This window comes from Bos indicus, chromosome 29 (genome assembly GCF_029378745.1).
Source record: "Bos indicus isolate NIAB-ARS_2022 breed Sahiwal x Tharparkar chromosome 29, NIAB-ARS_B.indTharparkar_mat_pri_1.0, whole genome shotgun sequence".
In the NCBI taxonomy this organism is placed as follows: domain Eukaryota; kingdom Metazoa; phylum Chordata; class Mammalia; order Artiodactyla; family Bovidae; genus Bos; species Bos indicus.
The window spans coordinates 42,536,730-42,552,566 of record NC_091788.1 but is presented as its reverse complement, the minus strand read 5'-3'; the positions used below and the strand labels follow the sequence as shown (position 1 = coordinate 42,552,566).

Sequence of the window (15,837 nt, the reverse complement as noted above, 5' to 3'; positions counted from 1 at the left end):
AATTCTACGATGGGAGTTTTATCTTTCAGTGCTTCAGAGATGTCAGTCCCCTGCCTTTTTGCTGACATTGTTTCTGCTGAGAAATCTATTGTTATACTTATTTTTGTTTGTCTCTGTGTTTAATGTGTCTTTTTTTGTCTGGTTGCTTTAAAATTTTTTTTCTTTATCATTTTTTTTTTTTTTTTAGGAATTTGATTATGACATGTCTTTGTGTATTTATGTTTCTTGTGTTTGAATTTTTTTGAGCTTTTTGAATCTGCAGGCTTATAATTTTTATAAAATTCAAACATTTGGGGGGCCATTGCTTCTCCAAATATTGTTTTGTCCCTATTACATGCATGCCAGGCTGCTTGAAGCTGTCCCATAGCTCACTGGTGCTCCATTCACTTAAAAAATTTTATTTCTCTGTTTCCTTTCAGATAGTTTCTGTTGCTAAGTCTTCTAGTTCACGAGTCTTTTAAATCTGTTGTTAATCCCATCTAGTGTATTTTTTTCTTTAAACATTTTTTCTTTATTATTTATTTTCACTGTCAGTTCAGTTCAGTTCAGTTGCTCAGTCGTGTCCGACTCTTTGCGACCCCATGAATCGCAGCACGCCAGGCCTCCCTGTCCATCACCAACTCCCAGAGTTCACTCAGACTCATGTCCATCGAGTCAGTAATGCCATCCAGCCATCTCATCCTCTGTCGTCCGCTTCTCCTCCTGCCCCCAATCCCCTCCAGCATCAGAGTCTTTTCCAATGAGTCAGCTCTTCGCATGAGGTGGCCAAAGTACTGGAGTTTCACCTTTAGCATCATTCCTTCCAAAGAAATCCCAGGACTGATCTCCTTCAGAATGGACTGGTTGGATCTCCTTGCAGTCCAAGGGTTTCTCAAGAGTCTTCTCCAACACCCAGTTCAAAAGCATCAATTCTTTGGCGCTCAGCCTTCTTCACAGTCCAGCTCTCACATCCATACATGACCACTGGAAAAACCATAGCCTTGACTAGACTGACCTTTGTTGGCAAAGTAATGTCTCTGCTTTTCAATATGCTATCTAGGTTGGTCATAACTTTTCTTCCAAGGAATAAGCATCTTTTAATTTCATGGCTGCAGTCACCATCTGCAGTGATTTTGGAGCCCCCAAAAATAAAGTCTGACACTGTTTCCACAGTTTCCCCATCTGTTTCCCATGAAGTGATGGGACCAGATGCCATGATCTTAGTTTTCTGAATGTTGAGTTTTAAGCCAACTTTTTCACTCTCCTCTTTGACCTTCATCCAGAGGCTTTTTAGTTCCTCTTCACTTTCTGCCATAAGGGTGGTATCATCTGCATATCTGAGGTTATTGATATTTCTCCTGGCAATCTTGATTCCAGCTTGTGTTTCTTCCAGCCCAGCGTTTCTCATGATGTACTCTGCATATAAGTTAAATAAAGCAGGGTGACAACATACAGCCTTGACGTACTCCTTTTCCTATATGGAACCTGTACTGAGTCTTAATTGTGGCTCACAGGATCTTTGTCATGGCAAGGGGGCTTCTTAGTTGCGGCATACATGTGGTGTCTAGTTCTCTGACCACGGATTGAACCCAGGCCCCCTGCATTGGGAGTATGGAGTCTTACCCACTGGACCATCAGAGATGTCCCTCATCTAGTGTATTTTTCATTTCAGACATTGAGATTTTCATCTTCAGTTTATTTTAGGTCTTTTTTTAAAAATGTTTTTTATGGCACTTAACTTTTTGAATGTGTGAAGTACAGGTATACAGAATACTGTTTTAGAGTCATTTTCTGTTAGTTTTATGTCTGTGACAGTGATTTTTTCTCATTTGGGTGGTATCTTTGCGTGCTCATTTGAGTCATATCTTTGCATGCCTGCAAACTTTTGGTTGGATGCCAGAATTTTAACTAGTGTGAATTTTAACTAGTTGAATGCTGGATAGTTTTGAATTCCCATAAAATACTTAGCTTGTTATGTAGGATGCATTTAAGAAATTTGGAAGCTGATGGATTCTTTTTGGTCTTGCTTTTGAATTTTAGGGTTTGTTAAATGAGACAGCTGTATTTAATCTAGAGCTATTTGTTCTTTACTACTGAGGCAAGACTTTAGAATTACAGGGCTTTTGTAGTCTGACTGGAGGGAAGAGGTGCTATTCTTGCCCCCCTGTGAGCAGTGGGTAATCTTCCCTCTAAGCCTTTTGAATGGCTCTTTCTCCAGCATCAGGTAATTTCCTTATTCACATGAGCTTGTCGAGACTCAGCTGAACACTTGATGGGGACTCTGCGATCCATGGTGTTTGCCTCTGTAGCCCTCTCCTCTCAGGCGCTCTGCCTAAGAGTCCCGTTGCCTTGGTCTCCCTGACTCTCAGCTGTATTTTCTCAACTCTGGGACTCTGTTGGCTCTGCCTGGGTTCCCCCTCCTTAGCCAGTTAGCTGTGTCACCTGCAGGGCTGACCTCATCTGTTTCCTTTCTCTCAAGGATCATTATCCTTTGTTACCTGATGCCCAGTGTTTTGCCTCTGTTTCATAAAGTGTTAGTTGCTCAGTCATGTCTGACTCATTGTGACCCCCTGGACTGTAGCCCACCAGGCTCCTCTGTCCATGTGATTCTCCAGACCACAGTACCAGAGTAGGTTGCCATTTCCTTCTCCAGGGGATCTTTCCAACCCAGAGATTGAACCCCGAGTCTCCTGAATTCAGACAGATTCTTTTTTTTTTTTTTTCAAATTCTGCACAATTTTGCTTATATGTGGAATCTAAAAATTGAAACAAGTGAACAAATGTAACAAAATGAAAATGAGTTCTAGATCTGGAGAGCAAGCAGATGGTTGCTAGAGGGGATTGAAGTTGGAGGAGGAAAAAAATAGGTGAGGGAGATTAAGAGGTACAAACTTCCAGATACAAAATAAATGAGTAATGGGCATGACATATACATTATAGAGAAGATAGTCAATATAATCTTTGTATGGTGACAGATGAAAACTGGACTTAGCATGGCGATTTTTTTGAACATACAGAAAAAATCGAATCACTATGTACCACAAACTAAGACAATGGCATAGGTCAGTTATACTTTAAAAACAAACTAACCAATAAACAAACTCATAGAAAAAGAGAGTTTTGTGGCTACCAGAGGCTAGTGATGAAAGATGGGGAGAATTAGATGTATTCAGTCAAAAGGTACAAATGTCTGTTTATAAGATAAATAAGCACAAGGGATGTAATTAATGTACAACATAATATAATTAACATGCTGTATGTTATATATGAAAGCTGTTAAGAGAGTAAATCCTAAGAGTTCTCACCACAAGGAAAAAAATTTCTTTAATTTAGTATCTATGTGAAGTTGATTGATATTCCCTAAACTTATTGTAATAAACATTTCATGATGTAAGTCAAATCATTATGGTATAAACCTTAAACTTATGTAGTGCTATCTGTCAATTATATCTCAAGAAAACTGGAAGAAAAAAGGTATGAAAAGGAATATTGATACACACACAAAAAGAGAACCTGATGAGTAGGAAATAGTTGTTTATATTAAAGTAACAGAGTTAAGCAACAGAGGAAGTAAAAGGGTTTTATAATTATTCAAAAAATTATAAAGGGAGGAAAAGACAGGTGTCAACAATGCTTTCTTGAATTTAGAGCATGAAGAAATAATCTCTAAATTTGATAAATCAAGAAACAGCAATACAAGTATATTTTAAATAGGAAAATAAGCACCAAGAGAGTACAAACGAAACCGGTTAACAATAGATGGCTCTGAGAAATGTGAATCAGAACTACACTTGGTGCCACCTCACGCTGGCCAGAATGGCCATCATTAAAAATTCTGGAAATAACGAATGCTGGGGAGGGTGGGGAGAAAAGGGAAGACACCCACACTGTTGTGGGAATATAAACTGGTACAGCCCCTATACAGAACATTATAAACAGTTCTCAGAAAACTAAAAAGAGAGTTGTCCACCAATCCCACTCCTGCTGCTGCTGCTGCTAAGTCACTTCAGTCATTTCCGACTCTGTGTGACCCCATAGATGGCAGCCCACCAGGCTCCCCCGTCCCTCGGATTCTCCAGGCAAGAACACTGGAGTGGGTTGTTATTGCCTTCTCCTCAGGCAGATTCTTTATTGTCTGAGCCACCAGGGACAGTAGTCATCAGATGAATATGTCGTATTTTATTTACCTATTTCCCTATTGGTGGGCATTTAGATTGTTTCTTTTTTTTTCATTTTGTAATCCCTGCTATAGTGAACAACCCGAAAAATGTTTTTGCGAGTAGTGTGCAAGCATGTCTCCAGGCCACAGTTTTTTGAACTGTGTCCATGACCCAATAAAGTGTAGAGAAATCAATTTATTGCTTACGACCAGTTTCGTTTTTTCAGATTAATTATTCATTTTATTTTTTTTAATTAATTAATTTTAATTGGAGGCTAATTGCTTTACAATATTGTGGTTTTGCCATACATTGATATAAATCAGCCATGGGTGTACAGTTCAGTTCAGTTCAGTCGGTCAGTCGTGTCCAACTCTTTACAACCCCATGGACAGCAGCACGCCAGGCCTCCCTGTCCATCACCAACTCCCGGAATTTACTCAAACTCATGTCCATTGAGTCGGTGATGCCATCCAGCCATCTTACCCTCTGTCGTCCCCTTCTCCCGCCTTCAGTCTTTCCCAGCATCAGGATCTTTTCAGGTGAGTCAGTTCTTTGCATCAGGTGGCCAAAGTTTTAGAGTTTCAGCTTTAACATCAGTCCTTCCAATGAATATTCAGGGCTGATCTCCTTTAGGATGGACTGGTTAGATCTTCTTGCAGTCCAAGGGACTCTCAAGAGTCTTCTCCAACACCACAGTTAAAAGCATCAATTCTTTGGCACTCAGCTTTCTTTATAGTCCAACTCTCACATCTATACATGACTACTGGAAAAACCATAGCCTTGATGAGACAGACCTTTGTTGGCAAAGTAATGTCTCTGCTTTTTAACATGCTGTCTAGGTTGGTCATAACTTTTCTTCCAAAGAGTGTCTTTTAATTTCATGGTTGCAGTCACCATCTGCAGTGATTTTGGAGCCCCCCAAAATAAAGTCTGTCACTGTTTCCACTGTTTCCCCATCTGTTTGCCATGAAGTGATGAGACCAGATGCCATGATCTTCGTTTTCTGAATGTTGAGCTTTAAGCCAACTTTTTCACTCTCCTCTTTCACTTTTATCAAGAGACTCTTTAGTTCTTCTTCGCTTTCTGCCATAAGGGTGGTGTCATCTGCGTATCTGAGGTTATTGGTATTTCTCCCAGCAATCTTGATTCCAGCTTGTGTTTCTTCCAGTCCAGCGTTTCTCATGATGTACTCTGCACATAAGTTAAATAAGCAGGGTGACAATATGCAGCCTTGACGTATTCCTTTTCCTATTTGGAACCAGTCTGTTGTTCCATGTCCAGTTCTAACTGTTGCTTCCTGACCTGCATACAGATTTCTCAAGAGGCAGGTCAGATGGTCTGGTATTCACATCGCTAAGAATTTCCCACAGTTTGTTGTGATCCACACAGTCAAAGGCTTTGGCATAGTCAATAAAGCAGAAATAGATGTTTTTCTGGAACTCTCTTACTTTTTCCATGATCCAGCGGATGTTGGCAATTTCATCCCTGGTTCCTCTGCCTTTTCTAAAACCAGCTTGAACATCTGGAAGTCACAGTTCACATACTGTTGAAACCTGGCTTGGAGAATTTTGAACACGGGTGTTCATGTACACGGGTGTACATGTGTCCCCCATCCCGGGCCCCCCTCCCACCTCTCTCCTCCCCATCGCATCCCTCTGGGTTGTCCCAGTGCACCAGCTTTGAGTGCCCTGTCTAATGCATCGAACTTTGACTGTTATGACCAGTTTTTTAAAAATAAGAACTAGGAAGTATTAGAGTATATATAGTGCAGATAAAAATTAAATTTCAGCTTAATGCATGTGCATATTTGATTGTAATATAAAATATATTTCTTACTGTGGGTTCTAGTGAAAAACATTGGAAAGTCTCTTAAAAGTAAAATTACTGGGTCTGAGAATACCCATTTCCTCTATTTCTCACTGTTGCCAAACTGTTCTTGAAGGTCGTTAGGGCATTTTACTGTTCCACTACATGATATATGAATACCATTTCCCTCCAAATATCCAGTACTTTAAGTGTACATAGGACTCCCACTCCTCAAAGAGCTTCTCTTTAGTATTTCTTCTTTTTCCCTCTAGTTAGCCTCATTTTTCTTATTAGCAGATGTTATGATTTTCTTTTTCATTGAGAGATAATTTGCCTACAATAAAATTCATCCTTTCAAAGTGTGTAATTCAGGTATTTTTAGTACACTTATAAGACTGTGCAAGTATTACCATGTAATGCTAGAACATTTTTATCACCCCCCAAAAGAAACTCAGTCACGTCCCATTTCCCTCTTCTTCCAGCCCCTGGCCACACCCGATCTCCTTTCCTCTTCCATGTTTGCTGTTTCATACAAATGGAATCATATAAAATATGGGTATTTTGTATGACCTCTTCCAGCCAGCCCAGTGCCCTCAAGGCCCTACCATGATGTAACATGTATTGAGACTTGACTCATTTCCATGGTAAAATAATCCAGTGTATGGATATGTACTCCTTTTTGTTTATCCATTCGTCAGTCAAACAACATTTAGCCTGTTTCTGTACCTTGGTTATTGTGAATAATGCTGCAGTGAATGTGGGAGTGCAGATACCTTTTCAATTATCGGAAGTTATGCAAGGATGGTAGGTACTGCATCTTTTTTTTTTTTTTAACATTTTTACATAAATCTCACTTTTAAGGTGGGACTGGGTCATTAAGTTCTTTTTGGAAAGAATGAGGCTTCATGAGACCTAGTTACACAGAGAGAACGATGGCTTTGATTCTGTTACTTTCATTTGGCATCTATGGTGTGGTCTCTTTTGTAAAGATTGAAATAAATGTTGGTTTTTCTTTTGTCAAATGACCAGAAAATCCTATAACTTAAAGAGAAGTATTCAGCTTTGCAGGTGAATGCCAACAAGGCCATATGTTTTATTTTTATTGAATAATGCCTGAGTTTAAACTAAGTCAATATTTTAAATTTGTTTTTCAACAACAAAAACATCCACAGGACTGGCTTGAAAAGTGAGCTAATTGGCTTCAACATTTGGCTGTCTTAATTATTAGGGTGATTTTCCTCTCTTTTCATATTGCTCTGTAAACACCTCTGTTCTGTACTGTCAGAGCAGATAATCTTTTCCGGCAAAGTTCTTTGATCAGAAAAAACCAAGGCATCTAAATACTTACCTTTATTGAAAAAAATCTGCATGTAAGTGGACCCATGTGGTTCACACCCATGTTGTTCAAGGGTTAGCTGTAATTGTGCTTTTCTGATAGAACCTGCAAGCATGTGCTTCCCCCTTCTCACTTGAACCTATTCTGTGTGTGTGTGTGTGTGTGTTTTATAGGTTGCAGTTGTTCTGATGGACACCCAGGGGGCATTTGACAGCCAGTCCACAGTGAAAGACTGTGCAACCATCTTCGCTCTGAGCACCATGACTAGCTCTGTGCAGGTAAAAACCACTTGACTAGGAAAACATTTTGTAGAAGAAATAGGATAAAGAGGACACATCAAGTTTCAGCTATTGTTCTGTTATCAGAATTCCTATGGTGATAAGTATAAGTAATTTTTTTTTATACTACGGGTATCAGTGAAGCTCTTACAAGCTCAAGAAGCAGCCTAAATTACTAATATTTTCCCACTTTGGTCATAATATAGTATATTCCAGGAAAAGTCTGAAAAATGGAAATTGAAGTTAAATCAATTGCATTATATGGGAAAATTTCTTACTTTTTTGGTATAAAAAAGTAAGAAAACTGTATTTTAAACTATAAAGGAAGAATTATGCTATTTCAACCTTATATGCATAGTTCTCCAAAAAGACAGATAATATTACTGTTTAAACAGACCTCGTATTTTTATATGCAGACCTTTAACTGTACAAGCTTCTGGTCACTGCTTTAGACTTACTTGGTATTTAAGCCACCTGGGTGGCTTAAAACGTAGAAATCCACCTGCCAGATTTATGAAGTAGAGTAGAGTAGTATCAATCTGAATTTTTGTTTTCTAGATTTATAATTTGTCCCAGAACATTCAAGAAGATGATCTTCAACAGCTGCAGGTATGTATTCCTCATAAAAATGTTAATAATGTCATTTAAAAGTTTTAAGGCCAAGGTGCATTTTACAACTGAGTAGTTTCAGCAAAAGATTGAAATGTGGAGGAAGGTGTGGGCTCATGGTAGTCCTTCACTCTGTGCATCTATGATTGGAGTGGTCAGGGATGCTCTTATTGAGTTAAGCAGGGGACCGAAAAAAGTGAGAGGGTAAATCCTGCAGATATTTTGGGGGGAAAGTGATGCAGGGAAGGAAACAGCGGGAAAACAGACCTTGATGTGGAGTGTCCTTGGTGGGTCCAGGAACAGCGTGGAGGCCAGTGGGTGAGGCTGGAGGATGAGTAGGAGAAGGGTGAGTGATGACGTCAGAGAGGTGGGCGCTCAGCTTCCAGTGATGCCCTGCTTTGTAAGGACTTGGGCTTTTCCTCTGCATGAGATGGGAGCCAGGTTTTGATCAGAGGATATTGCTTGACATGTGATAAAAGGATCATGGTGACTGTTGTGTTTAGAGTATATTTTTAGAGGTGCAATGATGCATTCAGTGAGACTGCTTATGAACCTACTGCAGTAATTCAAGTGAGGCTAAATAAACTAGTATTCATAAAAGGCATAGGGTCATTGCCTGGAAAACAGTATGTGCTTAATATGTGCTATCTGTTACCTATTAAACCTGTTACTGTTATTAGTCATTGTCCTCACTCCATAGCAGCAGTTCTTACACATGTTTCCTGTAAAATCCTCTTCATTGGATATCCCAGAGTTGGATGCAGTCTGGCATGCTTCTCAAATTCTACTCTTCCCACTGACATCCAGGAAATATATCAGAATGTGAGAGTCTTGGGGGTGTCATTTATTATAGAGATTACCTTGAATTAGTTTTAATTTATATTCCTTAAAAAAAATAATTCCAAAATTTTGGCTCTTGATGTTACTATTACCAGTTACTTGTACTTCATAATTGGTGGTTCTACACCAGTGCCATCATTCAGTGGTTGAGAGCTGTTGCTCCGTGATACGTATCCATCAAAACTTGACTTTGATACCTTTTCACCTGAAACTGACCCCTTTCTAAGCTCCTTTCTTTCACACATTTTTTGGAATACCTAATTTGTGTGAGGGCTTCCCTGGTAGATCGGTGGGAAAGAATCCACCTGCCAGTGTAGGAGACGTGAGTTCGATCCCTGGGTCAGGAAGATCCCCTGGAAAAGGAAATGGCAACCCAGTCCAATATTCTTGCCTGGGAAATCCCACAGACAGAGGAGCCTGGCAGGCCACAGTCTATGGGGTCCCAGAGAGTCGGACTTGACTGAGCAACTAAACAGCAGCAACAGCAATTAGTGTGAGGCAGTGGACCAAGTGCTGCAGATGCACTAGTGTGTGAGGTAGACTTGATTCTTGATGGATTTTGTAGTCCAGTCAGTGGGAGGGTGCAAAAATGACTGGGCATGAGTGATGTGTCAGGACTACTGCACACACCTCACAGAGTGCCACAACCTGGGTGGCTTAAAACGTAGAAATGTGTCATCTCACAGTTGGGGAAGCTGGAAGTCATATGTGTATGTAATATATATAAAGACTTCTACCCATTTCCTTAGTCATCAGGAAATGTCGTCAGTCATCAGTCATCCTCCCTCACCTCCTGTTTCAGGGTAACTGGTGCTTTAATTTCTGAGCCTTTCAGGTATTCTGCTGAGAGACTCTGCTTGTTACTTTTTGGCCCCTGCCTCATAGATCTCTTATTCTTAGAGGGGTGGAGAAAGCCAAAACCCAAGACAGTTCTTGTTTGTTCTCCTTCCAGAGTGTTTGTGACAACTCTTCTTTTTCATACCCTTTCTCTTCCTCTCTGTCCTGTGAGTTTATAACTTTTGCACTTCATTTTGCTGTACTTTTTGGTGCAGCTTCATGAAGAAATAGAGGTAAATGTGTAAACCCTAACTTTAAAGAATTCCTTCATTGGGTCATTCGAACAGCGTGCATCCTACAGGTCTGGTACATGCTGTCCTCGGTGCTGGAGGTCCCATAGTGCACAGAGCGTCCCTGCCCTCATGGACTTTAAATTCTAGTAGTGAAGACAGATACTAATCAAGATAAGTAAAGGTATAGTGTGTTAGATAGACAAGTGAGGAGAAAAATTTGAAAGGACATGGGACAGGAAGTACTGGGTGGAGAGGTGTAATGTTTTTAGGTAGATGGCCATGGGAGCCTTCATTAGGAAGGAGTCATTGGAGTAAATGCCTGAAGGAGGGTTGTAGCTGTTCAGGTGTTTGGGGGGAAGGACATTGCAGGCAGAAGGAGGCATCAGAACAAAGGCCCTAGGATGGCAGTGCATGCAGCAAGTTTGAGGAACATCAAGGAGGGCCAATGTGGCCAGATCACACTGTAGGGTCTGGCTTTTATGCACAGTGAGGTTGAAGGGTTTTGAGCAGAGGCATCATGTGGTCTGACTAACCTTCTGTATAACAGAGCCACCGTGGCCACTGTATTGAGCAGAGTCTGTGGGGCTGACACAGTGAGAAGCTATCGCAATATTCTAAGCCATGTGGAAGTTGCACATGGTTGGATTTTGGGTTTGCTAATGAATTGGAATGAGGAATTTCTGAGAGAGAAATAGTCTAGATTATTTTAAGATTTGTGACTCCTGTGGGAGTGTAGAATTTTGGTCTCATATAAGTAGTATTCAGTCTGTTAAAAGAATTATTTGCTAAAGAATAGCCATTAAAATATTTTATGTAATATTGCCTTACAAACCATAACTCTTCTTTTTTAAAGCTCTTCACAGAATATGGTCGTCTGGCGATGGATGAAATTTTCCAAAAACCCTTCCAGGTAGGCTGTTAACTGTAAATATAAGTCACATCTTTGTTTTAGTTCATAGATGGGCAAACTATAATCCATAGGCCAAATACAGCCAGCTGCCTGTTTTTATATGACCTGGGAGTTAGGAATGGTTTTTTTTTTACATTTGTAAATGGTTGAAAAAAAATCAAAAGAGGAATAATATTTCATGGTATGTGGAAATAATCTGAAATTTAAATGTCAGTTGGCCATAGTGAAGGCTTTATTGGAACTTAGCTACACTTATTTGTATTGTCCATGGATGCTTTTTGCTACAACAGTCTGAAATATTTACTCTCTGGCCCTTTACAGAAAACCTTTGCTGACCCCAGCTTTAGCTAATTGCTTTATGAGGATGAGAATGCACAGTAACCTCAGTAAGATTAAAGGATCTCTAAGCATTATTTTTTATTTTAGTTTTTTTTTCCTGTCTGACATTAACAGGTCTCATTTTATGATTAGCTAGTGCTCTTTTTTTTCTTGTCCTTCACCATATTCTTCATACTTGCCTTTTGAGCAGACCCGTGAATGTAGCATTTTCTCATCAGTCTATTTTCATCAATCTCTTCCTCTTAACCCATGAGGACAAAAATATCAGATAGGATATACTGACCTCACAAATGGCTTATACATGTCCTTCTAGTCTTTATAGAGTTTCTAAGACATTACAGGGTAGGATTGGGTAGATAATTCATTTAGCACATTCTCTTGCCCCTTTTGAAGAAGGTGGCATTTTGCGAAGTGTTTCAGTGGTTATTTTGAAAATGCATTTATGCAGTTTTATAATGCGTTCTGCTCTTTTTCTAAATAGACACTGATGTTCCTGGTTCGAGACTGGAGTTTCCCTTATGAATACAACTATGGATTACAGGGAGGAATGTCATTTTTGGAAAAGCGTCTACAGGTAAATAGAAATACAGTCTTCTGATGAATTACCTAAAAGTAGTGATAACTTTCTCATTTGCCTTTAGCAAATATTTAAATACTTTACTTTAAATATTTAAGGTATTAAAATATTAAAATATTTTAATACTTTAGCAAAGTATTTTAAGGGATTTCCTCTTAGCTCAGTTGGTAAAGAATCTGCCTGCAGTGCAGGAGACCTGGGTTCAATTCCTGGATCAGGAAGATCCTCTGGACAAAGAAATGTCAACCTATTCCAGTATTCTTGCCTGGGAAATCCCATGGACAGAGGAGTCTGGCTGGCTACAATCCGTGGGGTCACAGGAGTCAGACACGACCTAGCGACTAAACCACTCTCCACCACTGTATTTAAAGCAGATTATGGAAAATTACATTGTGTGTTAAATACTTAGGAATATTAATTAGCACAAACTGATATTATTCATGGTAAGGTTAAAGAACCCGTGTATATAACTCACAGGGATTGGAGAGAAAAACCCCAGGCAAAAACCCAAGCTTTGATTGCAATTTCCATTTCACAATTCACATGTGAGTCTATATGTGCTTTTGGTTTCTGGTGTGGATACAAACAGGCTTAGCCTGTTTTCCAAAATTAAAACACAGGGGTCCTTTGTCAATTACTGCTCACTGGTTCATGCCCACAAGCCTTTCCTTGTCCTTCATGCCCACAAATCTTTCCTTATTCTTCCTAAGTCTTGTGCAATACTCTTTTAAGAAAACTCTTTAGTACCTGTTCTTTGATAGCTCTAAGAGCCAAGCCATAGTTAATCAAATTTATGCATTTATTGCTTCTCAGGGTTCTGAGTTTTCTTATTGGACAGCACCTGGGCCACTGTGATCTTTTAGAGTCAGAAAGTCTTCTTCCCTTTGTCCTATACGAGTGAGTGCTGGTTAGGAGAAACATGTGGTCGTTTGTAAATTGTTGGCCTCTATTGGCAGGTAAAAGAACACCAGCATGAAGAAATTCAGAATGTCCGGAATCACATCCATTCATGTTTCTCCAGCGTCTCCTGTTTTCTGCTACCACATCCGGGACTCCAGGTGGCCACAAGCCCTGACTTTGATGGCAAATTGAAAGGTGTGTTGCAAATGATGTTATTTATACATGTGATTTTTATCTTTGGAATTAAAAAGAGTGACCAGAAAATATCGGTTGTGAATAGTAAGTCCTTGACAGAAATACTGTGTTCTTTCAGAAAGGATAGTGTTTAGAGTCTAGTTCAGTTTTTTCTTCCTGCCTTAGTGTGACCATCAGAATTATATTATCTTAGTTTCTCCATCTGAAATGGTTGTGGTAGTACCCATTAATGATCTTTCTAAGAATGATGTTGTGATTCCTGGTTTACAAGAGATAAAAATGCTAGATAAAGGAAGACTTAACATTAGTCAGCTCATTTTTATGAAGTAAAACTAAAGACCCAAGCAAAGGTGGTATGATGCATGGCGTGGCTACTGTTTTCATCTTATTTGTGATTATAGCAAACTTGATGCTGGGTCATGAGTTACTATCAGGGAGTGCTAACCTGACAGTAGCTTAGAGGAATCAGAGGTGGGACTCTTGGGTTCCATTGTCTTATTTTTGATCCTTCCTCACTAAAACCTTGGGTCATTTAATGGCTAGTCTTCAGTTTACACATGGGTTTAACCAAGCACTTTTGTTTATAAATTAATCTGAGCTTCTTTTTTTGTTATACAGTCACTAAGTCCAGTCTGACTATTTTTGCAGCCCCATGGACTGTAGCCCACCAGACTCTTCTGTTCAGGGGATTTCCCAGCAAGAATACTGGAGAGGGTTGTCATTTCCTTCTCTAGAGGATATTTCTGATCCCCTGAGATTGAACCCATGTCTCCTGCATTGGCAGGTGGATTCTTTATCACTGAGCCACCAGGGAAGCCCATTTGAGCTTCTTAGGTTCTTAGTAAAATTGAAATAATAATAGCTGCCATTTTTAGAGGCCATTTGTCAGTCTCTCCAGGCTGCTGTGACAAAATACCATAGACTGGGTAGTTTATAAAAAATAGAAATTAATTTCTCATAGTTCTGGAGGCTGGATTTCCCAGATCTGAGTGCCAGCATGATCCGGTGAGGTTGTCTTTCTGGCCTTAAAACTTCTGGTTGTATCCTTTTGGGGGGAATGGGCTGGAGAGCATGGTAAGATCTCTTTCATAGGAGCACTGATCCCACCTGGCTTCACTCCCACGACCTGATCACTTCCCAAAGGCCCCGCCTACTGATACTATCACCTTTGGGGTTAGAATTTCAACATGTGGGTTTTGGAAGGACACGGACATTCAGACCATAGCAGCAGCACTATGTGGAGTAGGAAATGGCAGTCCACTCCAGTATTCTTGCCTGGAGAATCCCAAGGACTAGCAGGCTGCAGTCCACGGGGTCGCAAAGAGTCAGACACAACTAGAGCGACTGAGCACCACCCCTGTGCTAGTTACTTTTATACTTAATGTTCCCAGTAATTCCATGGAACTGATATTTTTTCCTTTATCTTACAAGTGAAGAAACCGGCTTAGAAAAGTTACATAACTTGCTCAGAGTACTCAGCTAGTAGGTGGTGGGGCAGAGATCCACATCCAGATCCTTGCTCAAAGCTGTAGTGTGCTAGAACGGAAGTTCTGCCGTACTGGGCAAGTCACCTAGAGCATTTACACTGCTTAGTTACTAGAACTCGTCTTGTGAAGTGGCAGTTTTTTATTACTTCGTATTAAACATAAAATGCATAATTTTCAATTTATGTAACTCAGTGGATTCAAGAAAGTTAATATGCTCATTCAGCTTAAGATTTACATTCCAGCTGGTCTTATTATTGTAAAAAAAATTTGAGTCTGAAAGGCTTACCTTTACCTTCTGTTTGCCACCTGTGTGACATTTCATGTGGTTGGCAGCTTTCCTGAAGGGGAAACTTTCACAGCCTGTAGGTTGGCAGTTCGGAAACCCAAGGTTGGGGCCTGTCTTTGGAGAGAAATCTGCTTAGGCAACACTGGTGCTGAAACAAAAGCAGTTGTGAGTGAATTCTCTGAGTTGAGTAGGTGAGAAAGTTGAGTTTGTAGGTAAGGTGTTCTTTAGGATTTTAACGCTCCATTATTAGACATGCCTTTACCAAATCTGAGCTCTGGTATATTCATCACTGGTAGGGAAGCTATCCAGTGAAATCTTAACTGACGATGTTTAAGAGAGGATGGGTGGAAGTGACTCCTCATACGTTTGGTCTTGCTTTAGGGTGGTTTCAGGTTATTGGGCATCAGTTCAGTTCAGTTCAGTTGCTCAGTCGTGTCCGACTTTGCAACCCCATGAATTGCAGCATGCCAGGCCTCCCTGTCCATCACCGACTCCCGGAGTTCACCCAAACTCATGTCCATCGAGTTGGTGATGCCATCCAGCCATCTCATCCTCTGTCATCCCCTTCTCCTCCTGCCCCCAATCCCTTCCAACATCAGGGTCTTTTCCAGTGAGTCAGCTCTTCGCACAAGGTGGCCAAAGTATTGGAGTTTCAGCCTCAGCATCAGTCCTTCCAGTGAACACCCAGGACTGGTCTCCTTTAGGATGGACATATTGGATCTCCTTGCAAGTAACATACATAATATATAAACATGACATTCCTCCATATTATTCAACATCTAAATATTTCAGAATATTCTGTTTTAAAATTAATTTTCATCATGTTATTCTAGGAAACAGGAAGAGCTTTTTAAAGTTCTGTAACCTTGACTTTTGAAATTTTCTATCACCCTTGGGTATATATTTTATGTTAGTTTCCTAGGAACTGCTGTAAGAAAACGCCATAAACTAGATTTCTTAAGAAATTCATCCGCTAACAGTTCAGGAGACCAGAATTCCGAAATCAGGATGTTGTCAGGTGAGGCTCTTCCTGGAGGCTCTTGAGGGGAAGCTGTCCTGTCCTCT

The 15,837-nt window shown here is 40.1% G+C and overlaps 1 protein-coding gene across 2 annotated transcripts in view; it reads left to right on the top strand.

Annotated features, from left to right (window-relative positions):
* Positions 1-15,837, top strand: part of ATL3 (atlastin GTPase 3) — a 46,404-nt gene that overhangs the window by 15,073 nt on the left and 15,494 nt on the right. For both annotated transcript variants that reach the window (XM_019954738.2, XM_019954737.2), the window contains exons 4-8: positions 7,455-7,559; positions 8,118-8,168; positions 10,932-10,988; positions 11,809-11,901; positions 12,861-12,999. In XM_019954738.2, the coding sequence (XP_019810297.1) occupies positions 7,455-7,559; positions 8,118-8,168; positions 10,932-10,988; positions 11,809-11,901; positions 12,861-12,999 (445 nt within the window). The remainder of the gene's footprint in view (positions 1-7,454; positions 7,560-8,117; positions 8,169-10,931; positions 10,989-11,808; positions 11,902-12,860; positions 13,000-15,837) is intronic.